The sequence below is a fragment of the Pseudopodoces humilis genome, chromosome 10 (genome assembly GCF_049639895.1).
Source record: "Pseudopodoces humilis isolate 2021_Gansu_Grassland_sample_001 chromosome 10, ASM4963989v1, whole genome shotgun sequence".
In the NCBI taxonomy this organism is placed as follows: Eukaryota; Metazoa; Chordata; class Aves; order Passeriformes; family Paridae; genus Pseudopodoces; species Pseudopodoces humilis.
The window spans coordinates 13,343,568-13,365,738 of record NC_142209.1 but is presented as its reverse complement, the minus strand read 5'-3'; the positions used below and the strand labels follow the sequence as shown (position 1 = coordinate 13,365,738).

Sequence of the window (22,171 nt, the reverse complement as noted above, 5' to 3'; positions counted from 1 at the left end):
GACTTAGCAGGGTGATGCATAACTAGGTCAAAATTAATCACTTGCTGATGGCGAGAATCACTGATACAGATTCATGCAACTGTCTAGTTACTCGTGCTTTTTCATGCTATTGTCTCAGGCAAAACTACAAATCAGCCTTGCTGAGACTCTGCAGAAAAAACCCCACACAAACAGCATTCCCCTGGAATAACTACATTTCAACTCTTTTACTTCTGCTCAGTTTTGCTGTGACAAAGGTTAGAGTGAGATACTATCTACTATATATACTATATATAATCAGCAAACAGATTCACACAGATGCAGGAAGGCAAGCAAAAAACCATGCACAAGACCTCAGCTTCTCCAACTCCATGGGAAATCATTTTCCCTAGAGTTCTGAAAAGAATCAGAAATACTGAGGGTCTACTCAATGGCAGCAGTCTCACAGGCAGACCAGCGTTTGCACCGTCCATTCTAAGAGGACAGTACCAGGCTGGTGAGCAAAGCGTGCATCGTAACTGTGCTCTCACACCACTAACAAACAATGGAAAGCCAAAGGCTAAGCCTTGAGTGCAGGTTTCTGGGGGAAATGATCCACACCTGTATATCTTCTGTTAAGTTTTAATTAATTTCTGTTGATAAGCAATGCTATAGCTTCAAAGCATTGAAAAAATACATTAAACTTTGTGATTTGCAGTTTTCATTACATATAGTAAATATTTTTAGGTTGATTTTTTTCTTTTTGCTTTGTTCTTATTGATACAGTTAGAAACATTCAAAAATAGTCATCATCCTAAAAAGATTTTTCCTTTTTTGAAAACAGAAATTTGAAAATTGTAATTTTTCCCACAGTAGTTTGTTAAATAGAAAAATACTACCGTAGTACTTTAGGCAAATGATAATTGATCAAACAATAATAATAATGTTATCACACACCTCTCTGAGTCAGCAGAGTGTATTTTCTGCTTCTGCTGGAGAAATGAGTTTTGTGCAGAAGGATGCACTGAGGCGGAAGCGCCCCGCAGCCCTGCACAGAAGGCGGGCCAGCCGCACACGCTCACTCGGTGCGCTCCTGCGCACATACGTTATTGCCTTAGAGGAAGGGGCTCACAGCGCTCCGTCCCCGACAGCCACGAGAAGAACCTAAGGATGCGTGCTTTGAGGGAGGTTCCTTGCAAAGCATCTTCTTGACTGTGACTAAGGCCTTGATTCTGTAACACCTACAATATATATGTACATTTGAAGAGCTCACACTGAATGTATTGTTCTACTTCCCGTGTTTAAGTATTCGTTTATCTGAGCATAAGATGCAGTGATCACCGTTTGCATTCAATCAGTAATAATTCTTGTACAATCCCCCAGAAGTAGATCTAAGCAGAAGAGTGGGACATGAATACAAATTTGAATGTTTGACATTGAAACAAAACTGCTTATGATTTTTTATGAGCTGACTCTCCTGGGTATGTGTTTGTGGTATGTGTGTGAAGCAATGTTGTATTATATCTCCTTTAACAGACTGTATTATCTATAGAGAACAATTACGACAAAAACTGCCTGTAAGATGATGTAAGCACATGGGCTCTCATCAAACCATCCTGGAGAAACAAGTATGGACACCCACAGATGCTTTTGGACATCAAACACTACAGTATTTGGAGACCTCTCAACTAAAATATTTCAAAGCACCAGACATGGACACAACCCTCTCCCCCATCCACCCACAGTATGATGAGCTAAAGCATCCTTGTGTTTTGCTTCTAGCTGTGAGCTCAGTGAGAGGTGATCCCCTGGAGAGCTGTCGGGAGCAGGCCAGGCTCCCTAGGCCACAGTGCTGTGTGCACACCAGGGCACATAACAATTGGAGACTTGCTACCAACATGCTTAAGAACAAGGAAAAAGCAGTAACATTGAGAATTAAAATTTTATGACATTGTGAAGAAGCTGTTCTGTGTCTTGTGAGTAATCAAGATGGAGACAATAGAAAAAACAATACTCCTTAAATTCTGAAGAAGAAAGCTTTCCCAGTCTTAAAAATCCTAGCAGAATTCATATCAAGTCATATAAAGTGCAATATCTACACTTAGAATTGCTAGAATGTTTTACTGCCATCACTGCCTTTGGCATATATACAATAGAACAATTATTGCTGTGTCAAACTCAAGAAGATTTCTGCAAAAGTTAAACCTGATAGTCACTAAAAAGTGATATAATGGGCAACAAGAATGTCACATATTGCGAGAGGAATTCCAAATACTTATGACCATTAAAACTTGGAAATGGCAGGAGAGAGCACCTAATCTATCTCTTTCGAGTTCAGTTAAGCTGGATAGTCAGTCCTACGGGGGAGTATAAGAAACTTCATTGTAACAAGGAACAGTGACTGCATTTGGGAAGGTTTGGGCACTGCTGACAAAAGTAGCAGTAGGAAGGAATGCCAAGCAGAACCTTGGGGAATAAATGCTGTTTAGCTGTCAAACAGAGCACTGCCAAGAACCCACTGTGCATATAAGTAATACTGAATAGCTACAGAAAGCACTGATAATCACACACTGTAATTATCTCAACTCACAGGAGATGAACCATCTCCTGACCCAGTGCTTCCTTCTGAAACTTTCTATCTCAGTATTCTATCTACTGCCTCCATTAGTCCTGACATGCTCCATGTTGTATTTGATTTTTTTAAAGCTAGAATACTTATAAAAAATAAATAAGACTAGCAAAATCATAAGCTACTACTAGGAGACCTCTGTAAGCCTTGGCCAATTTCAGGTGACTTTTGCATGAAATAATGTCAGTCTCCCCTGAAACAGGAAACATAGTTTGAGACTGCACTTGGATAAAGCAGCTGATCCTTCAAACTCTTCCAGGTACTATCCAGAATATTCCCATTTCTCAGTAATTCCTGAAGAAGAACAGAACTCTCTAACCTTGACTGTGGTAGGATGAAAGCTTCCTCTCTGTAAGAGACTTCCAGCTAACTGAAACACCAATTGTCTTGTATGAGATGAAGAAGGTCAGAGACAGAAAAGAAAAAGAAGCAGATGAATGAGTCATGAGGTTTCTTGGCTTTCATTCTTTTCATTAATTCTGAGGATGATTATAGTTAAGGTAAAAGCACTAAGTCTGCACTGCTGATCAGGCTCTGGCAATGATCCCTCAAGGAGACACTGCAGCTACAGCTTACCCATGCAGAACAACTACATCATCTGCATGCACCACAGTGAAACAGAAGTGTCATGCAAACAGTGATCTAACCTTGTCACTAAGCAGCAGCAGCTCAATTCAGAGTACTACAAGGACTCATGCCTATTTAAGTGCATTTCAAATGTAGCTAGACCTCCACCAGAACTCAGACAGTGGCAGCACGGTGAGCATGCCAGGAGCATTTGATCTCCATGGAGAAAGCACTGAAACAGCAAGTAGCAGATCTGGAAACAGCAAAGTAATATGCTTCCAGGTCTCTATGACCCACTCATCTACAGGTGAATTTATCACAAAATAGCCATTGAGTGGGGCCCTATCTGGCAGGCATTTCCAATGAAGTCATTCTTTAAGGCAGGAGTTTTTAATTGCTTGCTCCCAAATACCTATATAGTTATTATTTTTTTAGTACCAGTCACATAGTTGCATTGCTTCCTGCTTGCAAAGGCCACTTGCCTTGGCTTTTGATAACTTCAGACAATTAGGATTTGTGCTACTCCCAGTAGCTAATTTCTGACAGTAACCCGTCTTTAATATTGGCACAGGAGCTTGCAGACAGAAAATAAGGAAAAACAGTTTTAAAATAAGCAAAATGTAAATCTATGTGCATTCAGAATATTGAACTAGAACAGCCCTAACTGAAATGTAGTGAAAAGTAATTAGTGTCTAAAGAAGGAAGAGACAAATAGTACACAATTTAGCATCTCTCTCTCTCTCCAGTGGAGAAAAAATGCTGTAAAATAAAAGAGTTAAAAAGCAAAGACTACTTCAAGAATTCTTGTAGCAATGGTAGTTAATTGAGATTAACTAACTTAATTTAGACCTTAGTTTCCTGAAGTATTATTCTTAATGCCTTTTATTTAACAGGGTGTCTTCTAACTGAAACTTTAGATTAAAAAAAAAAAAATTAGATTAAAAAAAAAGGTAAAAATATCCATAGAAACCCAAAACATGTAAGTAACTTCTTCATCAATTATTTCCTAATTAAATTCTACACTTTCTGGAAGTGGAAACAGAAGAAAGCATTTCCAAGAAATTAGCAAAGTCTTCACCTTACTGTCCTTGCATCCCTTCCTCTCTGAAAAGGAGAAAGGCTTTGCAACACAGATAAAGATGAATCCATAAAATGGGATCTCAGCAAGTGATATAACTTTTTGGTCAGTCCCCAGTTTGATTCTCTAGAGAGAAGTTGCATGACAGCAAGCATCTACTGCCATAAGAATATGGGTTAGAAAGGGAAGTAACTCATACATATAATAGAGTCCTGGGCAGCTCTCAAATGGCAGTGGTTATCCTCAAGCAGAACAAACATTATTCTTGCCACCATCCTACCATACTCTTCCATAGCTTTCCCCAAAGCATCTCAAACTAGGTCAAGTCTCAGGAAAAGAACATTGTTGATCATGAGTGGTTCTCAAAATAGGTAGAAACACAAAATTAACATGAAGTCTTTATCCCCAGAAAAAAAAAAAATTAAAATTTCAATATCCAGGGAATGTATACTTATTACCTATGATGGTAATAACTGAGCCACAGAAAATGCTTCTATTGCATGAGAGCCTAGCACATAAATAAAACATGCTCTTATTAATGTGGTATGTTTCAGGCCAGCTGACAGCTTGTTTTGTTTGAACATTTTACAGAAAGTTTACTGAATGTATTATTTTGAAGATACACATTCATCATCTAAATGCTTGTTCAAGCAACTGAGACTCTGACCTCCTTACAACAAGGTATCAGTGGAAGTAACTTAGACATACTTGGTTCAAAAAAGGCATGTTAGACTATTCTGAAAAGAAATCTTCTTTCCCTTCAAGGAAAGGAATAAAAAACCCAGGACTGGCAGCAATTCTTACTAAAGGACAACTTCCACCACTTTCAAGTGAATAAGACAGATTGGGAAGTGCTGGAAAACCTTTCTTCTGTTTAACATTCTGAAAAAAAAATCATCTGAATTGATTTGGAATTAAAAGAATACCACAGAAAATATATTTGGTGCCCTACCCAGTGTAGAATTGTTTGCTATCTTCAAATATGGGCATAATTCAATAGATTTTAATGAATAATGACAGAAAAAGTCATTAGAAAAAACAAACTTTCCTTTAAACTGCATTACTAGTCCAAAGTATCCCCTTGGTAAACTGTCTAAAATATTTTCTGTATTTGGTTGCGCTATCTATTTCAGTATTTGTTTTCTCATAAAATTAGTCAGACAATCTTACCTAACATATAGTACAATATCATCATAAAAAAATATAAATAGTTTTCGAAGTGAACTAAAATAAATTTTATTGTGATACTTAAGCAAAAAGTCTTGGCATACCCAGGAGACTCTCACTAGCATGTCCTAGTCTAAAATCCCTAGTGCTCTGACAAGAGATCATGGGGTTAGTGCTGCTACTGTATGGCCCATTGCTACTCCCACTTCCAGGAGGGTGCCCTGCCCTGGGGCTAGCACGTGTCTGATGATGGAAGCACCACAGCTGATCCAGAAGGGACTGCATCCCATGCTCTACACCAGGCTGAGAACACACCACAAACAAATAGGATAAATGCCACTTGTATATGAATTGGAAAGCCCCTTGGGACAGGGGTTAGGGGCTCTTTATAAGCATTCTAAGAACTTTCTATGTTCTGTGGACTATCAGGCAGAGTATTAATCACATTTACTTGAGAAACACAAGGGAATAGGGCCTCTAATCTACTTGGCCTGACTCCATGGGCTTAGCAGCAGCTATGGCAGTGAAATGATGACATGAAGAACCTCCCAAGGGGCATCACTGAATTAAATTATTTTTTTCTTTCTCCTTCACTGACATGTTTCTTTATTTTAAATCTGATTACCTTGGCACTCTTGTCAGGATAGTTTGTGATCATCCTTCCAGGAAAGCTACATTTTAAATTTTTTTTTAAAAGTCAGACATTACCTTTTCTAAAGGGCTTTCTACTCTTGGTATGCTGATCATGGGCATCTGGGTCAGATTATCCAGATGAGAATGTTCATGTTCTGGCTGACGTCCTCTGAAGTTATTTACCACACAAACAACCTAGAAGGGATTACAAGATAAACAGAATGCTTAAGGAACAACTCACTTTTTCAAGCTTTGATCCAGAAAAATATCATTAGGCAGAAATGACACCAGCTTTAGTCACAGCTTTACAGTAGAAACACTGAAATGTGAAGTTCATGTTTTACAGAAAATCCTTAATTAATATTTCAAGACAAAAGACCTTCTACCAATTTATTGGTACATGCATCATTTGAGAACCAAAAAAAACCTCTTATCTAAAAGAAAATCCATTACTGAAGCTACATAATATAACACCAATTACTATCAATGTCATGAAGAGATGTCTTGCAGCACCACATGGCATTAACCTTAAACTCTTGGGAAGGCCAGTGCCATCTCAGTTTTGATCAGCAAAGACTTTCTCAAATGAACAGCAATAAAGGGAATAAGAAGGCAAGGACCATGTCCAAGTCTGAATGTAACTTCAAATCTGCTCAGGGCAGCAGATTCTCACAGTGACTTAGAAACGTGATGTGTAACAGTTTGTGCCTCTACTAATTCCAACTCTCAGCTGAGCAGCAATGTTCACCAACTGCATTTTTTTCAAAACACAACTAAATTTGATATCATGCTACTCAAATGTGTTTGTGCAACATACATGACAAAATATAAGAAAAAATGCTGGGAGAGATTTCCTCTCTATTCTGTTCTCTTTTATTAGTTATGGGGCATTAACAGAATGGAAAATCTTAAATGTGAACAACCAAATATAACACCTGGACACCTTGTATGGAAGGGAATGTTTGGAAATGCAAGCAGCTGTATTTTGAAGGAGACTTGCAGCTACCCTTGCATGTCTAGAAGAGTGAAAACACCCACCCCAGCCATCCCTGGGAGGGTTCTCAGCCAAGCCATGCTTTCAGATGCAAGATCTTGAGACCAAGACCCTGCAATCCAAGAGTCAAACTCTTAAGTGTTTTCATGGGGAAAAAATTCAAAGGTGTATTTACTACTATTACAAGCTGCCAGGCAGACAAACATAGAGACATTAAACAGCAATGACTGCTCTATTCTATATATGCAGTCTTGCACTGCAGATATTAGTGAAGGTGACTGATAGATTAGAAACAGTTTTCTGACACAGACAGTAATGACTAGCAACTGCAATTAACTACCTGGTTTTGGAACACAGCTCCAGAAAAGGAAAAGACATTTTTATACAGAATAATATGAAATTTTAACATAAACCTGAATCACTATGAAATAAATTCATCAAAGTACTGAAAAGCCAGAAAAAAAAACCTGCTACCTATTCTCTGATCAGTGTGGGTACCACTCTATCAAATTTAATACTTTATACATTAAATCATACCTATGCGTTATTCTGAGCAATATATACTTCCTGCAGGTGGGCCTTGCTGCAAGAATTACTGTTTGAAATTGTTGTTGGTTTATATGGAAGTCAAGAGAGATAATTCGATCAGTCCTTTCTTGACTTCATATTTCTGAGTGTATGTAAATATTACTAAGAAAACTGATGACTAATTAAAAAACCTAAGAAATGTCTTCTGTTATTTAGTTACTTGAAGGCTTTTTTAGAGATACAAACTTATATACTCATTTTTTTCAAACAAAAGTGACACAGACACACACACTTACCAAAAATACTGCTATTGATATTCCAATTACAAATCCTGCTATTACATCTGACCAGTGGTTTCGATACTCTGCTACCCTGTTGATTCCAGTAAGGAAAGCCAAGCACATTAAACCCAAACACAGAACAGGTTTTGCAAGCCTTGTTCCTCTGGCTTTCACTGTGTTGGTGATATACATCTGAAAATTAGAAAGGAAGAAATTGTAAGATTGTTGGATATCTCCCACTAATTGGTGAATAAAAGCTCTGTATTTTATTTTAATAGACTATGTGTATTTGGTGCTTTTTTTCCAGAGTCAGGGGAGGATGTAAAGAAACTAGGAGGTAAGAGTAGTAGATCAAGTCATCGCACCCTTTTCCTAGGGATATAGAAAAATAATCAGACCATACAGAAAAACTGCATTTTACATGAACCTAAAAAGCCTACAGAAAAACAGGCAAATTGGACAATCCCATCCAATTACTCTCAGTCTGTGTATTTATTTATTAACGCATAGAAGTAAAGAGACTGATTTTCACTGTGCAGAGTTGACAGTAACAGAGAAAGATCTTTACCCTGAAGTACTATTACAAGCTGCCAGGCAGAGTAAGAAAGGGAATACATAACGACCTTGTTTTTCTTAGCAAAAGCCTTTCCTCCTTATACACCACTTCTTCACGTAACTAGTGATTTGTCAAAAATCAGTGAAAAGGTAAAAAAACAGTGTCAAAGAGCAGTGAAAATGGAACTAAATGCCAGCATCTACTTTTATAAACATAGTGTAATAGTTTTTTAACTAGTGCTGAACTAATAAAACCCTGTGCTTCACACAAACCAATCTAAATGCTGCAGGTTTTATGCATCAGACTGAGAAATCCACTTGTCCACTTGCTGCAGTCTAATTCTCCCTGTGCAATAACACTGAATTAAAAGCAGTGCCTGATAAAAGAGCAGCTCTTCTACCCTAAGAGCGCATTAGTTTAACCCAGGTTTAATCCAGAACTTTCCAAGCTCTGATGAGACAATGGAAGAAATTAATATCAAATATTTGACTTTCCATTCTCTTGAATCTTGGCATTAAGACCACTTGCAACACTCCTCCTCCCCACCTGTCAAAAATTCATTACTGAATTGTAATAAACTACAACTAACAAGATTTTGGACCAAAAAAGCTTCTACTCTCTGCAGAAGATGTTTCTGTAATTAAACCACTGAAAACCTAAATCTTCAAATTTTAAACAGGATTTAAGTTTTTGAACTGAGGAATGCAAATATTTCCCATGGAGTCTCACTAAAGATTCCAAGTTTGTAATGCCATCAATTTGAACTGCAAAGGAAAACAGATGGGTCTGCATTGAAGAACCAGTACCATTTCTTTGGCCAACAAATGGGCAGTCCTTTGGGTTGGTTTGGGGTTTTTTTTACTTTCTGAAACTTCAGTGGAATTTACCAGGAATCAGTTTACGAAGTGCTGCAATAATCCAGCCAAGAAGCAGTTTAGAAAGTGTGGTTACAGTTACAATAAATTGAGTTAAGAAATAGTGGTCAGCACTTGTCTAAGAAGAGTAACATCTGACAGTAGTTTTGTTCAAAACACTAGAGAAAGATCCTTGGCTTAGAGGATGAAACAAAGGTTAATCTTAAAATAACACCAGAGAAGTGCAACACACAAATCTTCAGTGTACTTTATATGATGAACAGGAAACTAGTAGAAAGATTTCCACTAATTCAGAGCAAAGTTTTAGAAAAAAGAGGTTTTGGGTTTATCTCCAAGCCACATTCTCCTCTCTTCTTCCTAGACCATTTCAGAAACTGTCTTTCTCCCTTTGCTGATTATTCTTTTATCTTAGCTCCTTGTATTTTTGCTGGCTGTCTTCAGTGAGTTACTCTTTCCATGCAGAAAGGTTATAAGAGAACTGCAAATTTAATTTCAAGCTTTTTAGTCCCACTGGTTTTCTTCAAGCTATAGACAGAGTATTGCACACTGAATTAACTCAGCAGCCATCTATTTTAGTGAGTTTCACTGTTCTCCTGGATACTAACACCATTATCCACATTCACACTACATGTTAGGACAGCTGGTGCTAGGAAAAACACTGGAACATTTTTAATACACAATAAGAAAATCAAATTTCAAATACAGCTTTTGGGTGAAGCTGACACAGGGGAGTTAGCAGGAAGCTATTTCACATTTAATTCTGTATTGTGTTACATTAAACTGAAATGACTACTGAGAAGGAAAAACCTGACTGTTTAAGGAAGATCATGGTGACATACTTCAGTTATCTTTAAGAACGAACTGGTCATTGCCCAAGAAGATTATCTCAATTTTTAATAAGAAAACACGTTATAGTACAAATAATTGGTTTTGCAGTACTTCAAATTTCACTATTTTTAATACAAAGCTGAACCCAGAAAATGTTCTGCAAAAAATTCTCTGAATGTTTTCACAAGCAAGCATGTCCTTCAAATCCCTACTCAAAGCACTAAGAAAAACAACCACAGATTCATGCTGTGCCTCACATGAGTAGAGACCTCATTTGCCAAGTCCCCTCCTTGTATGAGCAGTCATGTTGTCAGGCCCAGTTCATTATTAGAAATAACCTGAGGGTTCTGCCAGCAGAGGTACCTATAGGTACCATTTCTATCTTTTCTTTAAAGAACAGGTACCACAAATGTAAGGAATAGCATTATATTACAGTACAAGAGAATCAATAAAAACAGGCCAAACCTTCCTGAAACAGTGTGACAAAAAGTCTGTATCTTCAAAATTCTATATAGCAAATACAGCCTCCTCCAAGGCAGGATTCATAGATACCCATTTTTAAACTTGGCCTCTTGCACCTCTAGTATAATATATTAACACAGTCAACTCAGTCAAAGACCTAATTTACACTAAGAATAAAATATAATTAAGCAGCTGTTTTCTTCTTGAATCTGGTGGAAAAATTATAAACCAGCACACTCAGTAATTGACAAACAATAAACAACCTGAAAAGATGACATGATTCTTCACCTGCTTTTAATAAATATTAAATGCAGTATCAACAAAGGAAAAGAGCTCAGTGATTTAAAACGTTAGTAAGAATGAATGACAATATAACTTTTTACATGGCTAAAGATGTTTACTGAACAACTTTACCTCCATTCCTTTTAAGAACAGGAATTCAAAAGCAAGACCAACAGCAGAGATTTTGTATGTATGTCAAGGATTGATACAGTAGTTAGAATTAATATAGCAGGCTGCACCTTCTCCTGCAACATCAGAACAGTAGTGAATCTTCTCTCAAAGAACATCTATCACAGTTATTTTTTCCTGAAATAAGATTTTAGTATGAAAAGATATAGAGCTGTCACCAGTAAGCAGACACAGGCAGACAGGCACGTAAGGAGGTGGATTGTTACCTGATCACACAATATAACAATATTTATTAGATTTTCATAAAAACACAAATATTTGACCTCCAGTCCTCAAGATACTGGAAGTGAAACTGTAAGAGAACTTCATCAATTGAAAGAAAACCTTTAATTTAAGTGGGTTTGAAAATATTAATTTTAAAGAAATTATCACCACCACAGCTGCCTGTGAGGTTTCTGATGTGACTGGCTCAGGCCATAGCATAAGGAACAATCACAGCCTTGGCATTTAGCTTATACTGGGAAAGTACTTCAAAAGTGTCAGATTGCAAGTGGCCTGTGAAGTTTGTCCTAAATCTAGTACAAATAAAATCATTCCAAAAATGCTAAGAAAAGAACAGGAACTGCATGTAAAGTGCAGGACAAAGTGGATTCCTGGGCTATGCTGCAAGCTCTTTCTAGGCATCTTTCAGCTATCTTTAGGCCCACCCACACCAACATCTATGCACACAAACACAGGTGTAACAGGTCTCAGAATCCCATTTTAGTTACACTGGAGCTACTCATCAGGCTGGGTACTCCAGCCAGGAGGGAAGGTAATTTTCCTTGCTGATTTCATCAGCCTGGGGCCCAGGGATGCAGGTAAAGATCCCTCCTGTGTCTGCTATTTTATTCCTCCCTAATTTAGACAGCCTGGGAGACAGAGACCAGTCCCTCAGCAGGCAGTGAATAATGACTTGTAAGGCAACAAGAAGAATGAGGAAGAAATCATTGTAGAGGCAACATCCCAGGCAGCACTTCAAGCATGAATTATCTCATGTTTTCTTTTACAATGTGCTAGCATTAAAGAAATAATCTTGAACTATTTAAGTAGCATAAGTAATGTTATAAATGTTCCACCCAAGGAATTTTCAATATTCATCAGACCTACAAGGAAAGAGACACTCATATCAAAAAGCTGAAAAAACAGTGGGATGTTGTAGTCTATAAACAGGCTCAGTGTTTAGTTAGAATCCTGTTTGACAATCTAAAATCTTTTCAGCTTCCTTCAGTAATAATTAACGGGTCAAACTACTTCTAGAGCAAACCAAAGTCATATTCTCAAAGCATCTGGGTCCTTCTGCAACTGTCCACTGAAGATTTCTTTCAGTGTTTCTGAAGCCTCCTCCAGTTTTCTCTATATGTTTTGATCTAATTATTTATGACCCTAGACACAAGTTAGCTTTCAGAGTCAGGGGCTGGCTTGGAAAAAGAAAAAAAAAAAGCTCTAGAATTCTGGACTTCAGCATTAAATGCATTTAGCATTTTCCCCACTATAAGCTCCCCACAGCTGTAACTGTAAAACAACTGGAGAAGGAAAGAGGTATCTTTCACTATACCAAGACCATAAGACTCACTTATTACAGAGGCTGTTTTCTTGAGGAACTGAATTGTAATGAAGAGCTGACTGACATGAAATTTAGAGGTCTTTCAATAAATACCTGGATCAAATGGTAATACTATTTTATTATTTGTCTGAAAGAAACCAATACACTCAATATGTGAAGCTCATGACATGTGCTTTATTATCAGTATTGAGGGATACCTGCTGCACCAGATACTGAAAAGAAATTCCGCATTCCTAGCACTGTCCCTGAAAGGCAGCTAGAAGAATCCTTTAATTTCATAATAAAAAATGGACCACAAAGTCAATTCAATGAGGTGGCTCTGCCAGTCCTTTCCCTCCTGAGCACCCCCTTAAGCCTGTCTGAGTGGCCTATCATGCCTTCACCAGCGGCCCATTTAGCTGGAATCTAACAGGCACCTCAACACAGGTGAGACTAGACCTACACCTGTAACTGGGTCAAGGAGTGACACTGAGGAGAATGTCACTGCATTCACTGCCAGTGTTGCCAGCACTGTTACCCAGACTGTCTTGTTGTCTTTTCCCAGTGACTCACAAACACACTAAATGGTAAAAGCAATGTAGCAAAATGCCAGGAGCAACAGCCTTGCATAAAACATGATTGTCGGCCAAAGAAAAGCTCTGCAGAGAGGAAAAAGTTATTTGTAGGCTTTACAATCTGCTATGTCTGCTATATCTGAAGCCGTAGCTGAGGCCAGGAGTTCACAGTACAAAGCAACAAAAGCTGCCTACAGAGTAAAGGGCTATATCAACTATCAATACATGAAGCCTGTTCCTACATGATTACAAACCCAAGGCTGAAATGTGTGCAGTAACACAAAGTTCAAACACTACCCTACCAACTGCTTTTGTGCAATGCATTAAGAACAACAACAACAACAAAAAGAACAGAACTTTACAGAATGAATTAACATTTCTTTAAACTATAGCTAGTAATGACCAATCCCCTAGTTCTGCAGTATCAAATGACAATTGTTAGTCATACGTCTTATATTTAAACCTATGGGAATAGGCTGACTAAATCTTCATATATCACTTTGAAATCCTACCAAAAAAAAAAAAAAAAAGACTCATGACTTCCATTTCCTGTGTCTCAGTTGCAGAAAACACCCCAAGTATGTGCATACTTGGCTGTTTCAAAACTTACCTCTAAAACTTACAGGCTATGTCAGCTTATGCATATCAAAATGTGGCTTATACAATTATATATTATTTAATAAAGTTGCAGTGTTTGCCTTATGCAGCAAATACTGTTCCAGCTGAGAAAGGGTGAATTGCAATGCTGATAAGAAATGAAAGCAGATGCAGTCAACTTACTAACCCAACTCAATCAAGAACAAACAAAAGATCTCCAATGAGATCAGTGCTGACACCTAAGGAAAAATCCAGGCACCAGCCAGATTAGTTAAAGATTTCAGAGCAGATTTACAGTAATTAATTTTGAAAACAGTGGTACACTGGAAAGAATGAACCTGAAAGTCTGAAGAAGTAAGGCAATGCATTACTGAGTGCATCTGTGTTTGTAGCAGGGTAGAGAAAACACCTAATCACAGCACTGCCATCAATATTTCCATTGCTTAAGTCTCTATTGAAAGGTACTGGAAGTAATGGAGGCAAACACTACAAAGCTCTAAATATTAGCAAAACAACTGTTTGAAAACGACTGTACATTCAAACAGGAGGGGAATTCTGAGTTACCATAGCAGCCACCCACTCTCAAAAAGGGGGAGAGGGGATAAATGGAAGAGTCAAGAACTTAGATGAAAAGAGAAGCTATTGTTAACAAGACAATATGCACAGATGCTAGGTGAGAAGGACGTGGATGCATTTAAATGGAATGAGATAAGGAAATTATCAGATAAAGCATAGGCTTTGTTTCTAAATGCGTTGATTGGTGAAATTACACAAGTCTCAAAGCATTTATTTCACCACCTCAGAGAGCAAGGACCCTTGGGTCAGCTCTGTATATTTTTTTTCCTGTAAGCTGGTTTTGTTTCGTGCACAGCTATCTGAAATAACCAGGGAGGATTCCATAACCATATTTCCCTCTCTTCAAAATTTCTGTTAACCAAAAAAGCACATTTTGTAGATTATATTCTAATGAAACAGCAAGTAATATATGGAGATCTTTACGTCTGTGTTCTCAGTAACTGTTGTAGCATGGCTCGTACAAAGACTAGGCTACTGTTTTAAACCTTCTACTCTAGTGAACAGCAATGACAAAATTGTTATTTAGGGCCAACTATCCTCATAAACATCATGGCAATGTAAGGACATGACCCCAGTACTGGAACACTGAATTTTTTTTTTTTCCTTTGGAGTGTTAATAAACGGTATTTTTAGCTTCAGTCATGCAATAGGATTTAAGGAAAAAAACAGTGAACCTGCCAATATTGTAACAAGAAGCTACTATGGAACTCAGAAGTCCTGAGAGTAGTTTATAGTGCTCTAGTTAAATGATAGCAGTGTCCAGCACCATGCAGTAGTACACTAATGACATAGGATATATTAATTTCTATAATTACTAAAGGAGCAAATAGCAATGAAACGGATCTCAGCAGCTTTAATTTTTTTATATTGCTAACTGTATATTGACCACAGACAAGGTTTGCATGAGGCATTCTTGCTCATGTCAAAAGCCACTTATATTAGGTATTCAGCTTTACTGATGCCTACTTTTTGTTTTTAAAATGTATTAATACTATTTTACTTTCTGCTTTGCCGTAGCTGAATAGCTGGTTTCCTAGTTACTCTGACTCACGGCAACAGTGGAAATCCAACTTTACAGATGGATGAGAAAAATAGGAGCAATTAAAATGAAAAATTCTGAGTATTTTCTAAAATAGCTTGCATCAAATTTAGAGTGTTTCATCCTTAGATATTGCCCCAAATAAAGACAATACAAGTAGAAGACATACTTGCCTCAAGTTAGAATAGAGTATTATTGTTCATCTCTTATTTGCAAACACTTGTCTGCACTAACTGATGATCAGCATCTCTTAGACATTGCTCACAAGGAATCTGGTAAATGTTATCATCAGTGCTGCAGATTTTAAGCAACTGGTTCTAAAGCCCTGTGCAGAAGCACTGAGTTGACATACTGTCTGTGGATGCAGCTGGGATCTTTGCCATGTTGGTAAGCATCAGTTTCCAGATCAATCAGGAACTAATTGCTGGCTCATTTGGTATGTGCTCAAAAGCAATACACAGTCACAAAACACACACCTGTATATCTACATGTGCATATATACACATCCACACACATCTATGGGCAGGCCACTGCTCAAATACTGAGGGAACGTAAGGGCTGACTCCTGCCATGACCACAAAGGTACATACACCTGCCTAATTTCCCACTGACACTATGAAGGCAGCCCTGGGCTCATCCCAAGGCCTGCAGAGGGCTGTGATTACCAGCACAGCTCAGGTAAGACACTCCCATAGGCATGTGCTGTGGAGAACTTGTCCCCAGCAATGGAACAAGATGCGCTTGCTCCTGCTTAAGGCTAGAATGATAACTCCAAACTAAGCCAGAGTTACTGGAGTGATATTAAATGGTGACTCTTCCTCTCCCCTGCCCCTCCACAACCTATACAACAGCTCTGATCCAGGCAGTAAACACCAGGTTTTATCCCAGCGCTGTTCATCACTCCCTGTAAAAGAGAGGAGAGGAGAGGGGAAAAAGGGTGGATTGTCTTGTAGCTCACTTTATTACATAATCAGAGCCAAAGTGACTTTGCATGAGGTACCTATAAAAACCAGTTCTGGTACCAAAAGACACACAGGGATCTTGAGAAACATGCAGAGATCAGACATATACATAGCTCACCCTTCTGCTTCACCTCACCAAAGAATACGGCCATGTGTGATTCTACTGATCTGCACTGGGTTAAAACGCAGAGAGGTACCACTACCAGTCCGAGGAAATCCCTACCCTTATGCCCTAGCACCCAGCAAAGGACTGTCTCACACACTCTGGAAATGGGGAAAAAGTAAATCAAACCCTTTATGGACAACTTGCCCTCTCTTAGCACTGTCTTGGCCTCCAAGGCTCAGAAACCACTATACCATGTCAGAATTAATCCAAATGAATCATTCTCACAGTAACTCACAGAAGGTTTGCATGCAGAAAATCAGCCAGTTTTGGGCCTTATCTTCTGCTCATTCCTCCCTCCTCCCCCTCACATGGGCAAATGGTGCCAGCCATTTGCCCTCAAAAATATAGTGTTATTAAATAATATGATATACTTACAGCCAGATACATAGCTGCATATATGCTTAGTGCTGCTTCTTTGGATGGGAAAGTCTTTCTGGCTTTCATGATAAGGTCTGGATTTCCAGTACAGGCATGTACACCATTGATGAATTGTGTATACTGTTTACATCCAAGTGCTGTATAGTTGGGTTTACAAAGTGCAAGAAAATGGGGTGCAAGATTCCCTGTTACTACTTGTCCAGCATTTACAAAGATGTCCGTAGCAAACAGTCCAAATGCGTAAATTCCTAAAGAGGGAAACAGAGAGTTAAATTTCCTGACAATTTATAGTAATTATCACAGCAAAGTACCAGCTTCTTCTATTCAAGAACATGAAAAATCCTCCCATGTACTGTTCCCTAAAGACCACAGCTCCAACTGGAGATGGTATTTTCCCACAAAACTGCAGCAGCAACACTGCAATGTACCCACACACCTGATACTTTCACAGGAACACTCATCCCTTGTACAAGCAGCCTGCTTCCCTAGGCCCCATAGCCATGCATATCCCCTGTCTGGGGTACCTGGCTTTACTGGTACCTAACTTTTGCCCATGCTCACTAAACACAAGTGACAGAGGGAAATGATTCACCCAATAAATCTGCTTGAAAACCAAGGTCAGACCCTGACGGAGAAGTAACTTGGAAAGTCATAACACAAACTGGACAAACCTTTATTTTCCCTTGCATCTGTAAAGAATCTAAAGTACTGAAAAATTCAGTATTCCCATGCACCAGTTGTCTTCATCTGCCTGCTACTGGGTAAATATCTATGCATGGCATATTAATCACAGTATCAACACAGTGAGCTAAAGATTTATATATTTGAGGAACTACTTATGCTAAGGAGTTTTTTAATCAGACATACCAGCAAAGCATTAAGCACATGTACTCATTCATTAGAATGTAAATGCATGTATCTGATTACTTAAAAGAAAACAGATTTCTGCTATAAAGAGGTCCCTCTATCCTTTTGTAAACAGAGAAAGAGCTCTGGAAATACATGCAAACACAGCAGCCTGACCAGCAGGCAAAGCCAGTGGGCACTTGTTCCAATTCCACCTGAGCTAGAGATTTCCTCCTGTATTTCCATGGGCAAATCACTGTACCTTTCCCATACTCCAATCCACTGAGAATATAGGGTGAGATCTGGCAAATCCCAATTTCATGGGGTGCTATGAGGAATTTAATGGATCAATATCACAGCAGACATAATTCCACAGAAACATGCATTCACTCAGGTCAGGTTTTTAACTTAGCAAAGCTAGAGGACCAAGGATTTCTGGGATCCTGGCTGGTCAGCAATGTCACACTAATGTTAATTCCTCCCAAGATGCCAGAATGTGGTGAAAAGCACATTGTGCCTGGCCATGTTACTTCACAGGAGGGCCCTTCAGCCAGTCTCGAGGGTGTTCACTGCACAACACAGGTGGACACATCACTCTGGAGGAGCGTAATGGGTAGCGATGCTTTGTCTGCTGGAACAGCAGAGACACCTTTGTTCACTCCTGCCACCCCTACCAAATTTTTTTTGCTTCTATGAGGAAGGAAGGGACCACTTAGTGGGAATAAAACTCAGGCAGTGATTACACAGAGAGGAACTGGAGTGGTAGGAGCTCCTCATCATCACTCCTGACTTCCTCCAGACCTATACAAGACAGTCTCCTTACTGGGAGCAATCACACTCTGGGAAGGCAGGCACAGTTGTTACACAAACACTGTGAATGCAGACTCAGCTGCACATGCCCTCCCTCCCCCTGAGACTGGGGCACACAACAGGATTAGCTGCCCCAAGGCTTCGTTCCTCCAGCTGTTTCCTTCAGATGAAACAATGAGAGAGAAGCAAACAGCAGATTTGAGCCCTGCTATGGCATCCCTACATACATTATAAATCAGCATCTGGAAATGATCATACACATTTTGAGTGGTGGGATTTCTCCCTCCAAATACGTTTAGAACAAACTAAGTAGAAAAGATGACATCTCATATCTACTAAAGTCAAAGGGGGAGTTTCAGCCAAAACCAATGTAGCATAGATTTTGTACAATTTTCTGCTAGAGACTATAATACAATATCCAGGCTAAGAAAGCAACTAAATCAGCTTGGCTTCAAACACACATTTATATCCCAATGTCTTCAACTTTGATGTGTGTGTGTTTACTATCAGCTATAGATATGGCACAAGGATATCACCTTCCTCCACTTCACCCCTACTGGCTGTTTTTTCACCTAGTGGTCCCAGTTTTTTCTATTTTTACTGCTGTTTCTGCTATTGTTTCTTTAATCCAAACTTCCAAAAAGCTTCATTTGCTACCTAAAAGGAAAACAGCATCTGAGTTAAGACTGCACATGAAATGTTAAATGGCTATCTAAATATTTTCCCCAGATCAAAATTAAGACATAATTCATCACTCTCACCATTCAGAAAATGAAAGCAGTAATTTTGCTCATACCAAGGAATCTGATGGTCCTGCGCACCAGTGGATTTATATAACAACAGTCTCCAGTTAATATTGTTTTCTCTTGGTTTTCAAAATCCTTTGTAGCTAACTGTAGACAAAAGACTGCAGTTTCTCCAACGATAATCTTAGGGGAGGAGAAAAAAGGGGAGAGAAATGGTGCATCAGATTACAGCAAGTAAAATACACTAATATTACAGAGACAGACATCTCATCTTAAAGAAACAAGACCAAACCAGCACAAAAGACAGCATAAGTGAATCAAGTTCTGTACATTAATCTTCTTATCAGGAAAATATGCCTTATGGCTTGCTTTACTTTATTTGCCTTAAAAGAGAATAAATTATTACAACAAGGATTTGTAGGCGACATAACATAACCTAGTTTTCAGGATGAGGGGAAAGAGAAAGAAATCTGTTAGTTCAAGAACAACAGATCACATAATGCACAAGATCTGGACCAAAGTAAAGGCCTAATCTTGGAAGATGCTGAACATTTCAGTTCCCACGTGACATTCCCTGACACTCAGCACTTTGCAGAGTTGAACTTTAAATTTTGGACTATGGTAGAGAGAAAGGGGAAAAAAAATCATAACAGAGCTCCTGTTCACATCAGAGGTTTGGTTTGCCAGGAGGCACTTAACAGGGTTTGATTCACATTTTGCTAGCTAAATTTATCAAGTCTGGCTTTAGCTCTGTTCCTCATGCTTGAACAAAGTGTCACCACTGACATTTTAACATTAAGAATGGCCTGTTTCACATTCACTCCACCCAAAATAAAGTTCTCATGTCTATATATCATTCACCTTATGGCTGGCAAAAAAAACATAAAAACCACCAAACGAGAAAAAATATTTTTTGAATGTAAAACATCTTCTCTAGGTTATGTATTTACCTGCACAACAAAGCATGGACCTTTAATTTATTCACTACAATTATGGACAGACTCAAAAGCCAAAGGCAAGATTTAAGCAGGTATCTATCTAAAGCTACGACACTGAAGCTTTATGGCAAGGATAAGTGAAAAGCAGAGCAGAAAGGTCACTGACCACTGGATTCTAACCTGGGTTCACTGTGGGGCTTACAGGCAAGGCCCTTCCACTCCTCTACATGAAAAACATAAAGCTTATTGACAGGTACATCACACTTTGATCAACAAGAATGAAGACTACCAAAGTGAAATCTTAATACTCCACAAATGTAATTAATAATGCCATCAAATCTGATTAATAGCTGACATTTTTCTTAACCTTTGCCCTAACAAGAAAATATAAATATTTTCATATATCATAACAGGTGTGAGCAGTTCCACAAAATAAATAAAATAATCTGTGGGCACTAGCTCATGCACACATTTTCTTGTCAACAGGAAGGATGCAATTAATGACCTTCCTTAGTTGTTTGTAGATTATGCAGATACCCTTGGGCTAAATTGTGGAGGAAAGTGCTATTCATAAATAATGTGGCACAAGCAACAAAAATAACTCTGGAGGCAAGTATGTAAAAAGCAAAATTTAATTTGGTATCAAAACAGTCATTATCTATTACTTTAGACTGGCTTCAGATCCTAGTGGAGTTTTTAGATAAAAAAGAAATTTCAATACCTGAACTAAAAAATATCCTCTCTCTATTGTGATGCAAGCAAATTTTCAGCCCAGTGAAGTAGAATTTCTTCGACTATAATGAGCAAATTATCAGTATACATGAAAAATAATTCAACCTTGAATTCAAGATCATCCAAATTAAGAGAAGGAGAAATCAACCCAGTGATCCCTATAGCTCTCATGAAAACACATACCAAAAATACCAGTTTAAATGTGATTCATAAAGGTGAGAACAGAAACACTTATACTTTTACTGTGAGTCACAGTAATGCTTTTCTTTCCTCTCAAGGACTAGGCAACCTGAATAGAGTCAGATTCAGTCTTTAATTCTTTCTGCCAAACTCAATAGACTTCAGTAAAATTTTCACAGATTTTGAAATTCCAGGAAAAAGCAGAATTCACCACAAAGGAAGCATCTGTGAGATACAGTGCTCAACCTTTTGCGAGAACACCAAGAGTGCCAGCAAGCTCAACTCTCCAACTCTAAGCAGAGACTGAATCTGCTGATCTAAGAATAAAGATTCTGTTCTTGGCTGGTAGGGAAGCTGGGGTTAACTAAAGAGAGAACTGCTTGTTCAGTTACAGAAAAGGAGATCCTCACTTCCAGCAATGTCTTCATCGGCTGTATCTAGATCTTTGCTGCTGCCAACAGCTTTTCCTTGTTACATTTCCTGTCTTTGATGGTGACCTGTATGAAGAAAACCCTCTGTTCCAAGAACAGCAGCATTCAAGTTCTTAGCTGAACAAGAATACTCTAAGGGTGGGCATGTAGATGCAAGCGTCAGAAGGATGTGGAATTCGGCTAAAAACAAAATTTCTGCTACAGAAGGCCTAGTGCTCTACTGTCAGAAGTAATAAGAGTCATTGAGCACACAAGGCATTCATCTCTATGCTTCCATGGATTCACTTTGATAGAATCCTTCTAGAATTTGGCAATAAATACAGGTTCTTTATTTTTCTGTACTGGCAGCTCAGCTAAAGCTGTTCTCCTTCCTCCATCCTTCAGTACAAGCACTGCTCATCTCAATAATCAGCCTATTGATGTTTCAGAAATGGAAGAAAAATCCTTTTCAATCTCAATAAATCCCAGGAGAAATTCTGCTTCCCAGTGCAATTCCTTCCCTTTCTTCTCTCCAGCATCACTGGCAATAATCAGCTCTACAGGGCAGAGGAAAAGGAGAGCGATATGCCCCCTGTACTTTACAGCAATTTGCCTGCCAGGTATATTCCTGGAAGGAGCAATTTCTGTATTCCTGCTGGCACAG

At 38.6% G+C, this 22,171-nt stretch overlaps 1 protein-coding gene across 1 annotated transcript in view; it reads right to left on the bottom strand.

Moving 5' to 3' along the window:
• The window catches only part of PLPPR5 (phospholipid phosphatase related 5), a 44,532-nt gene that overhangs the window by 4,422 nt on the left and 17,939 nt on the right, over positions 1-22,171 (bottom strand). Inside the window, exons 2-5 of the mRNA XM_005520955.3 lie at positions 19,298-19,430; positions 16,843-17,093; positions 7,851-8,027; positions 6,108-6,227 (exon numbers count right to left, since the gene is read on the bottom strand). Coding sequence (XP_005521012.1) covers positions 6,108-6,227; positions 7,851-8,027; positions 16,843-17,093; positions 19,298-19,430 — 681 coding nt within the window. The remainder of the gene's footprint in view (positions 1-6,107; positions 6,228-7,850; positions 8,028-16,842; positions 17,094-19,297; positions 19,431-22,171) is intronic.